The following is a 17641-nucleotide window of genomic DNA, read 5'->3' as shown; positions in this document are numbered from 1 at the left end:
TTTTCCCATCTTTTTGGAAACCCAGAAAAACAATATTACAAGATTGCTCACTAACCCACCTGATCAGTTTAATGAGGAGAGAAGCAAATTTGAAGAAACTATCGACAATAATGCATCAATTTTATTGGTCACTACCAAGTTATTCTGGCCCCACCAAGATAAAAACAAAAAAGGAAAAATCAAACAACTGATAGTAACAACCTTCCGAACAAAAAAAAAAAAATAGTAACAAGCTTACTGCAATTAAAAGGATTGACAGATCAACATGTTGAAATCCAACCAAGGGGAAACGCTACAATCAAAAGCAGTAACTAAGACCCTCTAATCTTCTTGCTTGGAGGCTCGTGATAATCACGAAACTGATTATCGCCCTGCGAAGGAGACTGCATCAGCTGGGTCGGGATCGCCCTGCATCACCGAGAACGACGGGGTTGGTGCGGTTGGCTGGACCATCGGTACGTTGTAGCACGCCCCGATGCTCAGAGTACTCCCCAGGGACATGTTGCCCGGAATGGGGCTGTATGCCGACGTCTCCAAGTGCATTATCCCCTCTGGGGTGGGTGGCGATCTGGAAGTTCTGCCCAGGCAAGACATTGCCACCGAGGCAGTGGTTCGGACATTGGGTCCTCTGTGCCCACCACTCGCTAGGCATCGGGATTGAAGAGTTGCCAGAGTCTGGATCAAACATGGAGTGTTGTTGTTGCTGCATATGATATGGTAAGTCGAGATGTAATGGTTTGACATCAGGTGGTGGCTGCTTCATTGGGGTTGGCACAATCTGGTTCTGAAACAAGCCATAATACACATGATCATGCATGTGACGATCATATCTTTCCATCGCATCTTCCTTCATCATGGCCAGCCTCATCTTGGCCGCCTCGAGCTTGTGGCCAAGGGAACCCAACAGCCTCCTCAGTTCTTCCTCGGAGAGGCCCTCAATCAGCGCCTCCGAGACTGGGTACTTGGCCTCCCAGTTCGCTAGCCTTGCCTTGGTGAGCTCGGCATCAACTTTCCTCTTCCGATTCGCGAAGAACTCGGGCAACCCGATCGTTCTCTTGGCACGGAGGTCCACCCCCTCGCTCTTGTACTGCTCGATGATACCCTTCACCTTCTCAGGACTTGCAGGCCAGATCTCGGGCTCGGTGTCGGCGGCAGTCCCCACAGGGCCATAGATAATCATGCATGTATCGACACCGCACAAGGTGGTGAACTCTTGGGCTTTCTTCATCAGGCCCTTCTTCCTCTTTTCATAGGTGATTCTTCGTGCTTTCTCTTTTGGGATAAGCTCTAAAACCAATTTGCCACGGCCCATGTCTCAAAATCTTTGATTTTTCTTCAAGTCTACTTTTATCTTTTTGGTGGGTAAAATCTGCAACAACATAGATGGTAAGTTATGATTAGAGAATTATCGAAGGGACAGAAAATCGCCAGCAAATAAAGGAAAAGACAACATACAAACATTCCTTTTTCCCACTTTCATAGATAAGCACAAGAGAGAAACCATCGACAGATTACAGGCTGACATTCCTGATTCGATCAGCTCTCCTCCCCCCACAACACACACACACACAATGCAGAGACACAAGAAAATTCCCATCTCTCTCGACTTTCAGAAAACCGAAGTTGACAAATTGTACGGGTTAGGGCAATAGAGAAAGAACGAAGGCATCGAGTATGTTAAAGGTCAAAAAAGGTTGAAGTCACCCACCCGAGCGTCCTTCTACGGACGTTCTTCTCTCCCCGGTGGAGAGTTCTTCACAGAGCCAATGGCGGAATGGCAAAACCCACGAAACCAAGAACACGAAGATTCAAATCCAGAAGACAAAGAGAGAAAGAGAGAGAGAGAGAGAGAGAGAGAGAGAGAGAGAGAGAGAGAGAGAGAGAGAGAGTTGAATGCTCGGGGAAGAAGAGGGAAGAGTATATATATCTGAGAGAGGGAGAGATTGTACAGCGACTGTTTTAGGAAAGTGACGAAAGTGTAGATAGAGAGATTTGATTGCTCGGTCAAGAAGAGGGAAAGAGTAAATATCTGAGACGGAGAGAGATTGGATCGCAAGTGTTGTCTTGATCGCATAAGGAACGGAACGTTAGCTGCCGTCTCTTGTTCAGTTTTGAATTATGTATGTAGGGCTAGGGTTTGCTTAGGGCGATTGTGAAGACATGAGTCGGTGCCTCACCGTTGCAATGCCTTCAAAAAGTGCTTGGCTTTTTGTAAATATCATAATATCAATTATGGTGCCTTCTGTTTCACTGAAGATTTTACGATAAAAAGAAAATATTTTTTTTTTGTGGAAATCAATTTCAAGGAAAATAATTAATTTTCATTTGCTCATTAATTTAGGGAATGCGATTTCTCTCTTATCGAAAGGGAAGTCGTTTTCTTCCGATTTAAACTTTTTGCTTTCAGCCTATGAAAAACGTTTTTCATGAATCAATTATTTTTTTCCGTCATCCTAATGCCGGAAAGTCGAAGAACAGCTTTCTTTCAGATAAACCGACCCTTATATCTTGAACTATTCTTCTTTCTTTATGTGATTAATCATCTAAGCTATTCTTTTCTTTTGGCCATATGCATCTTAACTATTCACATTCGATCGTTATGTATTTTATGCGTTTACATTGAAATGGATAAAATGCTAAGAAGAGCCGGGTAACTTTTTAGGGACATGCAATTTCATTATTGGATTTTTTGTGCCTAAGTAAGAGATAATGAGAAATATAATGGATGATGCATGTAACTGTAACCTAATTAATTGATTAATTAAAATGTTCCAAGAAAGTCGATAATTGATCCAAACGTAATGCTTAACCAAAAATCCGATGCATACGCATGGGTTTTACCACTACTTAGGGTAATTGGGAAAAGTGCCAAAAAAGTCCTAAACCTTTTGCATTAGTGCCAATTTAGTCCTAAACCTTTTTTTGGTACCAATTCAGTCCTAACCTTTTGCATTGGTGCCAATTTAGTCCTAAACCTTTTTTTGGTATCAATTCAGTCCTAAAATTTTTAAATTGATGCCAATTCAGTCCTAAACCTTTTGTTTTTGTACCAATTTAGTCCTTCTGGCCAATTTTGACAGGAATTTGCGGACGTGGTAATTATAAGCATAAAACGACAAATCTTTATAGAATGGAAATTTTCTCAACTTTGTAAATTTACAATTAACTGTCTGTTCTAGATTTGATCTTTGAATACATACATTCACCGTAATGATGTGTAGTTGAGTCGACTTCCACACTTATACAGTTACTCTATAGCTAGACATGACCAGGCTTCGTTTTAAAAGATTTGATACATTCTCGTGAGAAAGCGCCAAAACATTTGACTCTTCACCTATTTTTGATATAAAGGATTAGCTGATCAAATAATCGACTAGAAATGGATCTGTTTGAGAATAAATGAACTGCTAACCGGTGAATTAGAAATAACTAATTAAGAACAAAATTGTTTTCTTTATGGATCAGTCGAAATCTACGCTTATAAAGCAATCGGGACAAGTCATAGATAATTCTATACTGTGATTATCATAATCATTTATGAACTAGATTGGTTACAACTTTCTCAAAGTAAGTGAATGTAAATGGACCCTCAATATAGAATGTGCATGCTCGTCCCAACCTTTAATAAGACAAGGTATCTATTAGCCAAAGGAAAAGGACAACATGGCAAATCAATCCAAGAGAGGGAGACAGAGAGAGTTCAGATTTCTTTACGAGAAAAAGAGAAGTTAAATTTGTCAAAATTACATTTATTCATAATTTCAACAAATTATGCGCTAATTGATATTTTGTGCAATGAGATTATGAGTAAAAAAAAGTAAGAGAAATAGATAAATTGCGGGTAGTGTGGACTTCTCTAATATAGAGTGGAAATTCTTTTGCCCATCCATGAAATATTTGAAGAACTTTTTTTTTAGGGCTTATATATCTTACCTAGTTATCGGGCGAGCTTGTTAACACTCTCGTTAGGTATTTTGACCCCATGATGTGTTAATAAGTTATGTGGTAATCCAAAAAGAGGCGAGCTTGTGTGACATAGTTTGGATCGTTCCTAGACTTAGCTAGGCTTATCCATTTGAGCCAAGTCCAACATACATAATACGCAACACGGTGATATAAACTGCATATCGTTGCTATAGTCTTTGGCAAATTGACCGTTTGCACTCTGATTCATGCCTTACTCCATCCGATTCGAAATGTCACGAACTTTACCGGCATCAAAAGTTGGTTTTCGATTTTCCTCCGGATTATGTTACGGTAAGATACGTGACCTACGATCCATAAGCAAGTAATCTCATCTTCCCGGGTATACGATTCGGTTCGGGCCAAGAATCGAGAGGACCCGAGCCCATAAAGAGAAACGAATCCTAGCAGCTGCGATCGAGAAGGATTGATTACTTTGGGCTGTCTCGAGCGGCCCATGCATCTTCTTCCTCATTATGCTAATTAAATGGCGGAAAAAAAAATGGATGAAAAAGAAAAAAATCTATGTGGTTGCGATTAATGCCTTTTCATTAAATGTGGGATTAGTTAATATACCTATTAAAAGATGTTGTGTTCCCTCGGTGCCTGACGGATCAACGGCCGGTTCGACGGGTGTTTTTAAGGAGATTTGCTTCTTGTGCAGAGTAACTTTCTAACGACGACTTTAAGTTAAACTTGTCCTATTGGAGGAAGCGGGGGTGGGAGCCATTATCCAAAAGGCTCAAAGCCTATCGGCTCTTAAGGACGGTTTTGGCCACCATATGTCGTGACACGCAACCACTTGTCCCGTTTAGATCATTACTTGTCGACTAACCCCTCAACGAGCCCCGATCACCTTCACCTATAAATAGTGACTCGGCAGCTCAAACAAGCTTCTTCTTCTTCGTTCTACACTTCGGGATACACGCGCTCTTCCCTTGCTAAGTTAAGCATCGAAGGGCCAATCCGGGTCGAACCCCGGACACCCGAACCCGTGTTCGTTGGTGCCGGTCCATCTCGAGGGCGGGGGCCTTGACGAATTCCTCGATACCGGATCGTGCATCAACAAATGCTACTCCAAGTACGAGTATCTCTTCTCTCTAGCTCTACCAAAAATAAAGATCTCCTTTTTGAGGAAGGAAGTACAAAGGGTATGATTCTTCACATTTGGGATGACCAAAAGGGAAGGCAGTCGGAGCCGGAGTACGAACATCATTCTCGATCCTCCGACCTCGACAAATCCTGATAGCAGAAGCCTATTCCAGGAGATATATGGCGACATGATTCTATGTCGCAAAGCTTCATTTTCAGTCTGCAATAGCTTTAAATACAGGAAGGGGGTCTGCAAATCGCAACGCTAATGCACGTTCAAGATTGCGGATTTCATTTGAAACAACACTGACCATAACAGGAAAATTCACACAATACATAATGGACGAGATACGAACGCAGGGAATTCTTGCGTGATTGCACCATGAAGAAGAACCTCTGCTCTGCGCGAAATCGAACTCGTTATGTTTGCATCTGTAGGGAGGAAAGCGAGCCTCTCTTCATATTCGAAAGACTCTGTGAACTTTGAAAAGCTTCACTTCAATCCATTCCTTAGGCTCTTTTTGTGATCGAAACGCGGCAAAAGGCGAGATCCGAAAGGACGAAGATAACTTTGTTTATTTACACATCGATCATCAATACAAGAAATCAATTTTAGCAGGTTGAATAACTGCTTCCTGTTTATTGAAACGATGAATTGCAACTTAGCCAGAAAGAGAACTGGTGTGGTGACTTTTTTGTACTAGTTTTCATGTACTTTCAGTAAATGACACATAAATTACAAGTACCTACATGGTTCGATGATTGATCAGGCCACAACCTCGATGAATTTATGGGACGCCTGTGTTTTAGCGGCATCGGATAACTTGCTTTCTTCGACCTGCAGCCTCCTCAGCCGAGGAGAGTTGGTTATCAACGACTCCACGGCCTTCTCTCCGATCCCGCAACAATGCATGAGGTCGACGCTCTCAAGAAGCTTGCAGCTCCTGTAAATCGAAAGGATGGCCGGGTCCGTGAGCCCTTTGCACCCTCTCAGCCTCAGATCGACCAAATGGGAACACGAAGCGAGCATTGCAATCAATTCCTTATCAGGCAGCATCTCATTGTAAGACAGGTCCAGTTTCCTCAGTTGCCCCAAGTGTTGCCCCAATGTGGCAAGCAGGCCTGGCTCCCTCTCCACGACATCACAGTTTATCAATGCCAATTCTTGGAGCCCACCATTCATTGCAATTCCAAAAGTCTTTAGGCCATCACCAGTGACCAAGCAACAGCTTTGAAGCCTGAGACTCGACATATTCCTACAATGCAGAGACAGAGCAAAGAGATGATCGTTCTTCAAGTCGAGAGGCAAGCGGAGATCAAGCTTTCGCAGATCGCACCGGCAGTTGTTTATGAAATGAAGAAGGCTATCCCTGCTACCACCATCGTATAGCAAGAGAGAGCTCAGAAACTCACAATTCTCGGCCAATTTCACAAGAACACCATCCACTATGCTCCTACAAGTCCTGAGCTCAACTTCTTGAAGACCCTTCAAGCACCTACCGAACGATGCGTAAGACCCTCCATCGCCGATCCCTTCACAGCCCTTCAACTGCAATTTCCTCAGCTTCTTGCAGCTCCGCCACAGCCAACTAACTCCCCAGTCCTCACTGGAGACCCCAGATAAGCAGAGGCTCTCAAGCCCTAACTCAGCCTCAAGCTCCACACTTTCAAGAACCCCATAATCACCGTTTCCCCGAAACTCACCCTCCACGCAATCCCCAGATGAGACCAGCACGGAGAGCTCCTTGAGAGAAGGCAACCTGACGACCCAACTGAAAACCAGAGGCCTAGAGAGAGAAACGGTGAGGTGGGTCATGTGGGCGCAGGTCCTCGAGAGAGAGAGCAGGGAGAAAACAGAGACCGGACCGGCCAAGAACTTGAGGCTCCTGAGCCGCGCGCAGTGGGAGCAGAGCAAGAGGAGGAGGTTGTCGGAGAAGGCCCCGGAGGAAGGGTCGGAGGAGAGGACGAGGGAGAGGGAGGAGACCGCGGGGTAGTTGGCGAGGAGGGAGGAGAGGGCGGGGATGAGGGCGGCGCTCGGGGCGAGACGGAGGGAGAGGGCAGTCCTGGACTCGCGGTAGAGGCGGAGCCACCGCTTGGACACCAGAGGCACCGCAGAAGACGACGGCGACGATTGCGACGACGACGGCGAGAGGCGGGTGAAGATTTCCTGGAGAAGCTCGTCGCACAAGACGTTGTCCATGTTCCACCTCTCTCTGTTTCCTCTGCTCCTTCCTTCTTCTCCTTCCTTCTTCCTTCCTCTTCTTCTTCTTCTTCTTCTTCTTCTTCAGTTGAATTGTGTAGTGCTTCGTCTGCGGTGGGGAGTTGAAGCAAAGAATATCGAAGCTGCAAGAATCTTCGCCCCTGTTTCTGATCCCTGCAGAGATATAGAGAGAGAGAGAGAGAGAGAGATTGATTAGGTGAGATGGAGACAGGGGAGAGAGAGAGAGAGAGAGAGAGATTGCCAAGAAAAGAAAAAGAAAAGAAATGAAAAAAAAAATGTGAACTTTTGGAGCGCGTGAGCGATGGATGGAGTGAAGAAAATGTCCACCACGAAATTAATTAAACATATATATTTTATTTTTTTTGGAGGGGATGGTCTTGACTTGAAGGTTTGGTTGACATTTAGGTGGGCTCCTGGACGTTCATCTCTTGATCTCTATTTTTATTCAAAGGAATGTTTATTCTTTTTTTTTTTTTTTTTGATGACCCAGAAACCCCCGCACGGCCGACAGCCGGAGGGGTAAACCTGGGGTGACGCTAGCGCAGGACCCACCACCACGGCGCCACACTTAAGAATCCCTAACGACTAGGCTGGGGTTCGAACTCCGATCCCTTCGTGGGGGGACAAGAGCGCAAGCCAACGCAGCCGCTGCGGGCGGTGGTAGGAATGTTTATTCTTTGGTGCTCGCTTTTCTTCTAATTTTATTCGTTGATTTAGCTTCACTTTTTTTTTTCTAACTTCCCTTTGTAAGATGGAGCTTTCAAATGGAGGCGAGAGCTCGCTTCCTTATCCCTCGCTACACAATAAATTTGATATCGAGAGAACATTAATTGTTTAACGTAACGAAGATTGAATAATGGGGTTACGGTTCCGGCTTCTTGGAACATCCGACTTCGATCCGGGTTTCATTTAAAGCTCATCGAAAGATGAATCCTTGATGCGTAAGTTAATTGGGAAAATAACGCAGATAGTCCTTGGACTTCAACGTGAATCCTGAACTTTTAATTTATTCAATGTGGTTCATGAACTTTAACTCGATGTGGTCTTTAAACTTTTAATTTGTTCATGTCGTCCTTCAACTTTTGGTCTATATTCAATTTAGTCCCTGAACTATATGAAAATATTCAATGTGATAACATTAAACAGATTAAAAGTTCATGAACCATATTGCACGTTTAACTAAAGTCCAGAGATTGTTTGTGTTATTTTCCTCGTTTAAGTTATGCATTGAGGATTGATCTTTTCGATAAGCTTTAAATGAACCCGAATCGAAATCAGACATTCGCAACGAATTGTCCGCTCAGACGTTCAAAGAAGCCGGAGGCTAACTCGTTATTCAAGCTCATGGACAACATTGAACATTTTTCATATAGTTTAGGGATTACATCGAACATGTACCAAAAGCTCATGGACCACATCGAACAAATTGAAAATTTAGGGATCACATTAAACATTAAGTTAAAGTTAAAAAATTACATTGAACAAATTAAAATTTAAAAATCATTTTACACATTTAATTAAAATTTAGGGATTATTTGCGTTATTATCTCATCTTAATTTGGACTATAAAGGGGGCTTGGGGGTTGGAGACAGTTGGCCGGTGTTTTTCTCTGCTCCGCCTTAAATGCACACGCCGACAAAGCGAGTGGAAGCAATCTCCAATTGCCAGAATGCAAAAAGGAACAAACCTCTAATGCCGAAAAAGAGAAACCAACATCAAGATTTTATTTTCATTTCTATTTTTCATGTTTTGCAATTTTCTCTATATTTGGCCAACCTTTTCTGGTCCCTGGTTGGAACTGTTTTTGGAATCTGTAATTACGAGAAGGAACTACGGAGAGAAAAGGACCCGTCTATACTACACACTCTGTTTTGATGCAGAAAACGACCATATAAAAGTCGAGATGCATTTTCTATGATCGCCTGATCTGTAATTAAAATCCAATAATCAGTGTTTATGCATAATCTCATGATCTGCGATTAAATTCGATAAGAATCACCGCTGATTCACCAGGCTTTGCCAAAAGTGTGCATCGGAACTTCGAGATGATTTCTACTGTTGCGACGCGGGGATGATATTTATGAAGTCCCATCTTACTTCAATAAGGAAAATGTTAAAAGGGCGTCTCGAGTCTTACTTTAATGTGTTTTGAAGATTTGAAATTCACGATTTGAACTAAGTGAATTCATTAAAAGAGCTTTGAATTGGGGCGTATCAAAGTGCCTTGGACATTATATCAGAGGAAACATCAGTTCCCTTCTACTATCGTCCCTCTAAGAAAGAAAGCACCAACCAGAAAAAGAGAGAAGAACGTCGCACTAAATCGTTAGTACATAACACGAACTCGCGCACAAAGTGGGGAAAAAAGACAAGAAAGAAAGACAAAACCGTGATTATACCGAAATTACGAGAAAGAAATCCTGGAGAACTGTCGAGAATCAAGATCCACCAACAGCGAATGGCTACATAAAGATACTTTCAAAATGTTGGTGACAAGGCGAGACAGGACAGGCACTCAAATTGTCCACTGGTTAAAGGGCAAAAGAACCGATCCTTTAGGCACGATGAAAACCAAAACCTAAGAACAACAACGAAAGGACGGTGTGGAATCCCAACATGTCGATAAACATCACTGACATCAGGGTGGGGGAAAAACAAAAGAGAAAGCAAGTCACTGTATGAAGATTCTGCCCAACCTTTTCCAACCATTTTTAGTTGCAGGGGAGGCATCCTATTTCTCTTTTTCTTTTTTCCCCCTGTTGGAGGCAGAGCATACACTGCGTCAGTAAGGAGGCTGGTTAATATCACACGTCTCCCTTTTACATCAATTTAGCAATTTTAAGGAAGTTAACTAAGGTCCCACCAAAGGCAAATAAAGCAGTAATTAAGAAGCAAAATCCCAATTTTAGCAGCTGCACCAAAGCAACAGAGACACCTTCAGTTATTCCCTTTAATCTTAAGTTTACTCGCGATAAAGGTATGTCTCAGCAGCATCCGTTTTAAGTTTTCGGGACTAAGCATGTCACCGACATACCTAAAAAAGTATGCCTCTATGTCGTAGAGGCGTGGGCACTTGTCAAGTGCAGTAAAAGGAAAGGAGCGAGGGAATGCTAAACTAGAACTCTATAGGTACACTAGTGAGAAGAACTGAAGAGTTAAAACCCATCATGTCTAACAATAAGATACAAACGAACAAAATGCAGATCCCATTCTAATGGGATTTGCAGTGGAAAAGGCATACAAATAAAGAGCAGTTATGATGGTCTGACTGTTGTTGAAATTACCTGTTGATCGGACAATTCACCCCACGGCACAACTATTGCGGATCAAATTGGTGCAAAATCTCATGATCCACACAACGCAAACTCGCCCCCAAGAAGCTCTTTAATAACGACATAATAAATGGGCGTCTCACAGGAAAATCTTTCTGCTCATGAGACCTTGACCTTGTAGCTTGGAAACAGGTCAGCTTGACCAAGAGCTAGAACTTGAACACAAAGACGGATGTTGATCGCCTTACCCTCCTAAATGCCATGTCTAACCGATAGTGCATGAGAAAATTTTACCCAAATGCCATCACGGGTGAAGTAATATTTGCACGCATAGGAGCCAGCATGGTAGGTGAACCATACCAAGGAAAAGGTATGTTGCACTGTTCCAACTCCAGAGGGACTCAACCCAGCACCAGAAGTCCACAATATTGATGCCATCAAAACTGCCGAATGTGCTCTTCATTATGTAATAGGTGGCAGGAGGAAAGCCAACAAATGCCAAGACCAAATTAAGAGCAGCCCTAGCTAGGTTTTTCGAAGTCCCTGCTCTAAGGTCAAGCTTCAGGGGTTGAACCATCAAACACATAGGAACCATCAGTAATGCCCCAAATTCTGCCGTGGCAAAATTTATAACTGACATCAGACATAGACCAATGAATGCAGCTGAAATAGTTGCTGATTTCAGAAGCGCCCACTCGTGCTTATATCCTTCAGTACCACTGACACCGGCAAATGGAGACCCCAGAAGAAAATATGGAAATAGGAGGCAGACTACTAAGAACAAGCCCCAGACGGCTAACTTTGTTGCCGGGGTCAAACTGGGTGTCTGACTTATAAAGTATGGAAGCAATGCAACAGTAGTACCCCACAAGTGTACAATAAGCACCTTTTTTATTGCCTTAATCCATCTCCATGACCTTGCACCGATAACAAGCTCATTGACTGTGGCATTTGGAGGAGAAATACTTTTGGCATCATCTAGATTCGTATCCAAGCAATTGGCTTTAGAATAGAGAGAAGCTGCTGCGACTGGAAGCGGCGCAACAAGGAGTGCAAAAGCAATCATGTAGACTCCTACCGACACAAACTTACTAGGAGATGTCAAAAGGTACAGAAAAAATGACTGGTGAAACTTCTCCAGAAGGTTATTTACAGAACGTATAACTCCTTCAATCAACCTGGATCAAGCAAATAGAGAACTTCATGTGAACTAATAAATTGATGTACCTTTCATATATGAATTTCACAATAGCAAGACACACATATAATTATGATAATAATTCTTGCCAACTTTGTTCAGTAAACTAAGTGAGAAAGGACATGGACGGAATGACAGAGATGGAGATAAGAAGATAAAGGAAATTAATATTTATTTGATATGCACATAGAAAGAAAGTGATGTCAAGGGAAGTCAATTTTGTGAACAGTCTTTATCATCCTTTGCCTTATGCACCCTTCAAAAAAATGTAACGGTAATTATAGAAGAAAAGTGCAAAATTTGCATTTCTCTTACCTCTCCACCTCAGGATACTATTCAATTTTTCCTAGGTCCATTCGTTTTACTTTCCTCAATCCAACCACATAACAAGCTGAAAAGGAGACTTGCTATCCATTCCTAGTTTGATGCTAACAGGACCTCAAAAACCAAGCACAAAGCTTCTCAAGTACTAATAGTGCCCATTAAAATGTAAAATTTACTTCTTGGAATAAATGTCAACAATTCTAAGCTGCGGAAGATGATTCTGCCATATATACTAGTATTGTCAAATAATCATGCTCTAGTTTGCTGTTCTTTTGCCGCTGTGGACTTGATCAAATAAGCAAGCCTCAAATTTCCTAACAGTTCTCTTAGAAAATTCATTAGAAAATCAAAAGTGAACTTCTAAACCTCCTTAACCACATCTTTCAATGCACATGCATGCACAGCATCACATACAGGGCCACAAAGGATACAAGAGAGTTCTCCAGCAGAACACCCAAATTCAGCGCAAGTTTCTAACATTTCATTAAATTTGTGAAAGCACCAAGAACAATCCTCATTCTAGGAAGGGCTTCAAACTTTAAACTTTAGAGAGAGATTTTTTAACAGCTCTTCAAAATTGCAGAAATAAAGAGATATAGAAGATACCGACCGGCCACCTCGCAAAATAAAATCCTTGGTGCCGCCCTTACTAATAGAATAATGTCTTGGTGAAAATTCCAGGGTGACAGCATCAACTTGGTAGTCACGAAAAGCGCCATGAGGTCCTGTAGGAATACCTAATGCCTACAGATAATTCATTGACAATCATGAATATCTTTCAGGTTCATCATGTTTGAAATCATGTTGATGAAAAGTCATGCAATAGAATATGCCCTCCGCGAAAATGACAGCACGATGTTTTCATACTCTCATAGCACAAATTCAGAGACACCTCCATTTGATACGACCACAGAGTAAGTAGTAAGGTACTATGAGAAGAAATGCAAAGAGGGCATTTGAACAGCCATGGAGATAGATACCTGGTAATATAATGATCCGATTAGTGTGGCAGTACCATCAACATAATCAGCAGCAGGGATACCAAATTTCCATTGAGGGTTTAATTTTCTGGCAATTGAACCCAATGACTCCAGTACTTCAGCTAAGAAACTCAGCCATTTGGTGTCAAGCAAAGAAAACAATTTCCTCACTTTAACACGCAAGCCATGTTTATGCACAGCTAGATAGTTCACGATATTGATGAGGTCAAGGTTTGGCATCTGGCCATTTGATGCTTCAGCATAAACGCCTAGGCTGTCCTCAAATGGCTCGGTCCTATCCACAACCTTCACAACCAAGGCAGCAGCCATTGTTCCAGCACGTCTGAAATTATCAGGCGAGCTTACGTCCATTGCCACATTCTCCTTCACATCATGATGCGTTGTAATATCACCACACGTATGGGCATTATCAGCACGAAAACCGCTAAATACGGGTGAGTGATAATCTCTTAACCATGCAGCAACTGCAGCATACTCCCCACACTGTGAATCCGCAATAAGCCAAATAATATCTTTGGCCAGCCATGTAACCTGACTAAGCAGGGAAAACACAGAATATGCAATGCCTAAAGATAAACGATCAGCCAGACCAGCATTTATATAATTATAAGGTGTCACCAAGACAATAGCTTCTTTCCCATCACCACGTGGGGCTCTAACTATTCCAGTAACACTGACACCATGGCAAGAGCAATTAATGTTTTCCTGAACAATTCCGGTATCAGGGACAGAAAAGAAGTGCAGTGGATGGAACCGACTCAAGTCGGGATGGAACTGATGATAACCAACTTCTGCACCCAAGTCGGATATGTATCGCCCTATTAATCTCTGCACTCTGCGTAAGGCAACAATATAATCAACCAAAAGTAGCAACTGATTTATATTCAAAACCCTGTATGTTCCCTTTCATTTCTCTTCTGGAAAGGATCAGATTGAAGTTTCATTGGGTTATCAATACGAACCAAGAAAGATGAAGATGAAGATGAAGAAGAAATCAGAAATCAGAGAACGTAAGGATCAATTATAACTATAATAATTTGGAAATGAACAATCTTAATAAGAAAAAGATAAAACTAGAAACTCTAGAAAGTCGCGTGACAAGCAAGTGATGATGGGAAAAGAAACCTATTATTTTAGTCTTAAAAAACAACATGCCAAACAAACATTGAAATCCATAGGAAATGTGGCAACTGGATCCTTTTTATACTATTTCACAGGGGCTTAATTTGCTTTCTTTTCTGATGAGTGAATTTATTAATTAACGATATTGTTCTAGTACATTATCGATATGCAAGAGCAGGAAGAGATGGAATGAAAAGTAAGACATACAAAACAACATAAGAAGTGGACAGATCAATGGAAGAATTCTGTAGCCACTCTAAATCAACAAGGACCAAAGAGGATAGGGCTCAGGGACGGGTCCAAGGGGGGCCAATTTTTCTTAAAAGCCCCACACAGTGACGGTTTTTTGCCCCGTACTAAAAGGTATATCTCTCAATATCTCAAAAAATAGGACTTTTTTTTGTAGATCTATCTGGTCTGAAATATTTCCTTAATCGAGATTTTTAATTTAATCGACAACTATTATCTAAAAAAATCCCTTCCGTATCAATTTTCTTCAGTATCAAGGCCAGAACTCTTTCTTTATGAGAACAATCCATGCAAGCATGCGAATGCAGCATGACTAGTTCACAGAGCCTCGAGTAAAATGATTCAAAAAAACCTCTCAAAAATCAGAAGCTAGGCGTGAGGGAAGCACGTACATGCCTGCATCATTTGATTTGGAGCTCAGGTCACTTAACTCGTTCACCAATCTATTTGCATCTGACGCTTCCCGATTCGAAAGCGTTGGACTCGCAGAACCTACAGAACAATGCAAATGAAAACGTGCTCCACAAGGTCAACAGATAATCACGTGAGTTCGTCTCAGTTAGAGTGTGCTATTTGCTAATTGCACGATGAAGAGAAGTGTAGTACTGCAACTCGCATCGACCCTCATAGGAGGAGGTCAACAACGAGAAGAAGACAGCCTAAAACGAAAACACTAGTCTAAAATTTCAGTCAATTAAATTCACGGAGAAAGAACGAGGATTGACCTGGCATGAGGGCATTTTCTGAAATGTAGGTGTTCTTGGCGAGAATCGGCAGCAAGAGCAGAGCCAAAACGCCAGAAACGCAGCAAGCGACACTGCGAAAATCCAAGAGGTCGAAGCGCATGAGCTCGCGCTCGTGAATGAGTCGCCGGAACAGAACCGCGCAAATAACGACGAGCAGATAATCAAGATTGAGCGCTGGTGGCGGTACCTGACGAAGACGCTGTGAGATATGAGCAGAGTCCCCAGTCGAACGATCGGCCGAGGCTTCGCCTTCGAGGTCTCCGGCTCCGCCATGATCGGAAGCGAGGTCCCCGGAGGCCGGCGCCGGCGATCGGGAGAGTGTCCGATTGAACGGCGATCGGAGCTTTTCCGGTGGGTGGCTCTGTGCTCGCTGATTGCAAGTAGCGGAGATCGGTGCAGAGGAAGGAGGAGAAGAGCACGAGCTGCAAGCAAGAGGAATGCGAGAGAGACGGATCGATGACTTTGGGCTCGATGGGCCGGGGAAGATCGGCCCGTTTCAGTGCGGGGGGCTTTTTATATCTAAGGTCTGTTTAGTGTTTCAGTGCGGGGGGCTTTTATATCCATGGTATGTTTACTAACGTTTTTGTTCCTATAAACAATTTCTGTTCATAAATAATTTTTTTCTATTTTTATTTTTTAGATGAGTTTCTAAACAAAAAAACGCATTTAGTAACTACACAAAATTTCTATTCCTAGAGTAGAAAAATAACAGAAATGCGTTTGGTAGGACACTAAAAATCTCTACTCTTTATATTTTCATTTAATTATAAAATTGTTGATGGAGACTTAACGATTCATGTTTGGATAAAATTGGATTAGAAATAGAATAAGAATATATTATGATATAGAATTTCATATCCTTAATACAATCATAAAGAAAATTACTCTTTATAGACAAAGCAAATACCGAGTAGTGGTCGAGAAAATTACAGTTTATGGGACTTAACAATTCATGTTTGGATAAAATTGGACTAGAAATAGAATAATAATATATTATAATATAGAATTGGATGATCTTAATACAATTATAAAGAAAATTACTTCTTATAGACAAAGCAAATACCGGGTGATGGTTGAGGAAATTGCAATTTAGGACGTAGGATTTTAGGATTTGGGGTTAGGGGTTAGGGTTTTACAATTTCGGTTTTAAGGTTTAGGGTTTGGATTTTAGGATTTAGGTTTGGGGTTTAGGTTTTAGAGTTTCGGGTTTTGAATTTAGCGTTTTCAGGATTCGGGTTTTGGGTATTAGGGTTTGGGGTTTTGCGGTTTTGCGTTTTAGGATTTAGAGTTTGGAATTACGATTTTAAAGTTTAGGTTTTAGGGTTTCGGGTTTGGAGTTTTGGGGTTTAGGGTTTAGTGTTTCGGTTTTGGGTTTGGGATTTTAGGGTTTAAAATTTGAGGTTTAAAAGGTTTAGGATTTGGGTTTTAGGGTTTCGAGTTTTTGATTTTAGTGTTATGGGTTTTAGGGTTTGGGTATTGAGATTTAAGGTTTTGTGGTTTAGGGTTTAAGATTTGGGGTTTAGGATTTAGTACAAGAATATCTCGTGAAAGAAAGAGAGTTAATCTTGTTTCTCTATTGTTTTTCATTTTGTTCCAGAAAACAGAAAAGCAGATTTTTTTTACTTCTTATTTCTATTCAAACTCTATTCCCTAACCACATTTCTATTCCGGGGAACAAAAAAATTAAATGACGTTACTAAACAGATTTATGTTCCTTTTCTCTTTCGGAGAACAAAAACACAGAGAAATAGAAACGTTACTAAATAGGCCCCTAACAATCCGTATAGCGTGGGCTAATATAGACTCAACAGTACCTGATAATCTCCCTCGGATTAGCTTACTAATAGGTTCATTTGAGCCACCAAGTTCTTGCTTAGACTAGAATATCCACAACGGGTCAATTAAAACCGTTGATCATGTGATTTATTATATAATCACCGTTTGTGATTGAATTGGTTTCACGAACTACCTGGTCATAAATAGTTTATCCTTTGAGTCTCACGCGCGCGTCAGCTTCCGTGCGATCGGCATCTGCGTTCACATTGAGTTTGTAAGACGATAATTTATCTTTTTGAGTGTCGTGCCACATCGACCCCGAACGGAAGTTGTCATTGCCTCGTGGTCCCGGCTCCTCTCTCTCTCTCTTTCTAATCAATAATCTCGAGTCCGGAGGAAATGACTACCATCGCAAGGTGGCTTGTGCTATGGTTCACCTGGGCTATGGTACGTTCAGTCCAACGTTGCCTTGGACAAGGTTTGCCCCGAGCCGGGTAACACTTTATGCCTTCCTTTTCGCTATGGTCTCTAAAAAAATTAAAAACCACCACCACGTATGGTGCCACTAAACTGGCAATGCTGATCATTATGGAGGTGGTGCCCTTCATGTGCGTTGGCCGATGTCCCTCTCTGTCATTTTTCTAATGCATTTTATGTTGTTAACACGTGTTTGCTC

General features: G+C 41.8%; 3 protein-coding genes across 3 annotated transcripts in view; all 3 read right to left on the bottom strand.

Annotated features, from left to right (window-relative positions):
- Window positions 1-388: 388 nt before the first annotated feature.
- LOC115670395 (agamous-like MADS-box protein AGL82) lies at window positions 389-1312 on the bottom strand. Its single transcript, XM_056320607.1, has one exon. The coding sequence runs from the start codon at window positions 1310-1312 to the stop codon at window positions 389-391; it is 924 nt and encodes a 307-aa protein (XP_056176582.1).
- A 3915-nt stretch (window positions 1313-5227) lies between these two features.
- LOC115670479 (F-box/LRR-repeat protein 4) overlaps window positions 5228-17641 on the bottom strand; it is a 69033-nt gene continuing 56619 nt past the window's right edge. Inside the window, exon 2 of the mRNA XM_056320680.1 lies at window positions 5228-7280. Within this exon, the coding sequence (XP_056176655.1) occupies window positions 5822-7255 (1434 nt within the window). The 5' untranslated portion in view covers window positions 7256-7280 and the 3' untranslated portion in view covers window positions 5228-5821. The remainder of the gene's footprint in view (window positions 7281-17641) is intronic.
- LOC115670431 (uncharacterized) lies at window positions 10386-15600 on the bottom strand. The gene is made up of 6 exons (XM_030591702.2): window positions 15377-15600; window positions 15169-15260; window positions 14836-14935; window positions 13052-13907; window positions 12682-12815; window positions 10386-11727 (listed from the first exon to the last, which is right to left on the bottom strand). The coding sequence occupies exons 1-6, from the start codon at window positions 15460-15462 to the stop codon at window positions 10854-10856; spliced, it is 2142 nt and encodes a 713-aa protein (XP_030447562.1). The 5' UTR covers window positions 15463-15600; the 3' UTR covers window positions 10386-10853.

The sequence above is a fragment of the Syzygium oleosum genome, unplaced genomic scaffold (genome assembly GCF_021117445.2).
Source record: "Syzygium oleosum isolate NSW1041296 unplaced genomic scaffold, Sole_v2.1 Sole_v2.20, whole genome shotgun sequence".
Lineage (NCBI taxonomy): Eukaryota > Viridiplantae > Streptophyta > Magnoliopsida > Myrtales > Myrtaceae > Syzygium > Syzygium oleosum.
Note: the sequence above shows the minus strand (reverse complement) of the source record. Positions and strands in the feature narration are given on the sequence as shown.